The sequence below is a fragment of the Gadus chalcogrammus genome, chromosome 1, assembly GCF_026213295.1.
Source record: "Gadus chalcogrammus isolate NIFS_2021 chromosome 1, NIFS_Gcha_1.0, whole genome shotgun sequence".
Lineage (NCBI taxonomy): Eukaryota > Metazoa > Chordata > Actinopteri > Gadiformes > Gadidae > Gadus > Gadus chalcogrammus.
The window spans coordinates 21,243,932-21,244,524 of NC_079412.1; the positions used below are offsets into that span (position 1 = coordinate 21,243,932).

Here is a 593-nt window from a genome sequence, read left to right on the forward strand (position 1 = left end):
CCGGCCCCCGGGCCCCAGAACCCAGACCGGATCCGACTGTTCCTCACCTGCACTGTGCCCTACATGGTACGGTCCTCATAGGAGCTCAATGGACCTGGTTTATATTCCCATCATGCATTGCTTCCCCAGAAACCAAACTCTGGTAACTGGTTTAATCTTGTCCTGCTTTATGCTGGAAAAGTGTGTCTGGTAATAGCTGCTTCTTAAGGAACTAGTTCCTTAAGGAATCCGTTTTTTGTCTGGTTCTGTCCGGTTCTGTCTACTTCTCTCCGGTTCTGTCCGGTTCTGTTTAGTTCTAACCGATTGTATCCGGCTCGGTCTGGTTCTACGTCCTGGTCCTCCTGTGTGTCTAACCGCTCTGGTATTGTTCCACTGGTCTTGGACCCCCCCAGGTGCTGGTGGGTCTGGGGGTGTCCACCGGTCTGGCAGGTCTGACCGTGATGGGGCTCTACCGGGTCCTGGTCCGGGGTAGGGGGATTAGCGGGAGCCAGGAGAACCAGGAGATGGAGCCGCGGAGAGACAGAAAGACCCGGAGGTCTGACTTTGAGCGTTCCGGTGCTTGTCTGTCTGAGGTCGAATCATAACCGGACTGA

At 55.0% G+C, this 593-nt stretch overlaps 1 protein-coding gene across 1 annotated transcript in view; it reads left to right on the plus strand.

Moving 5' to 3' along the window:
• Nucleotides 1-593, plus strand: part of tmem81 (transmembrane protein 81) — a 17,974-nt gene extending 17,381 nt beyond the window's left edge. The window contains exons 10-11 of the mRNA XM_056590897.1: nt 1-66; nt 393-593. The exon at nt 1-66 is cut by the window's left edge and continues 110 nt beyond it. Coding sequence (XP_056446872.1) covers nt 1-66; nt 393-584 — 258 coding nt within the window. The 3' untranslated portion in view covers nt 585-593. The remainder of the gene's footprint in view (nt 67-392) is intronic.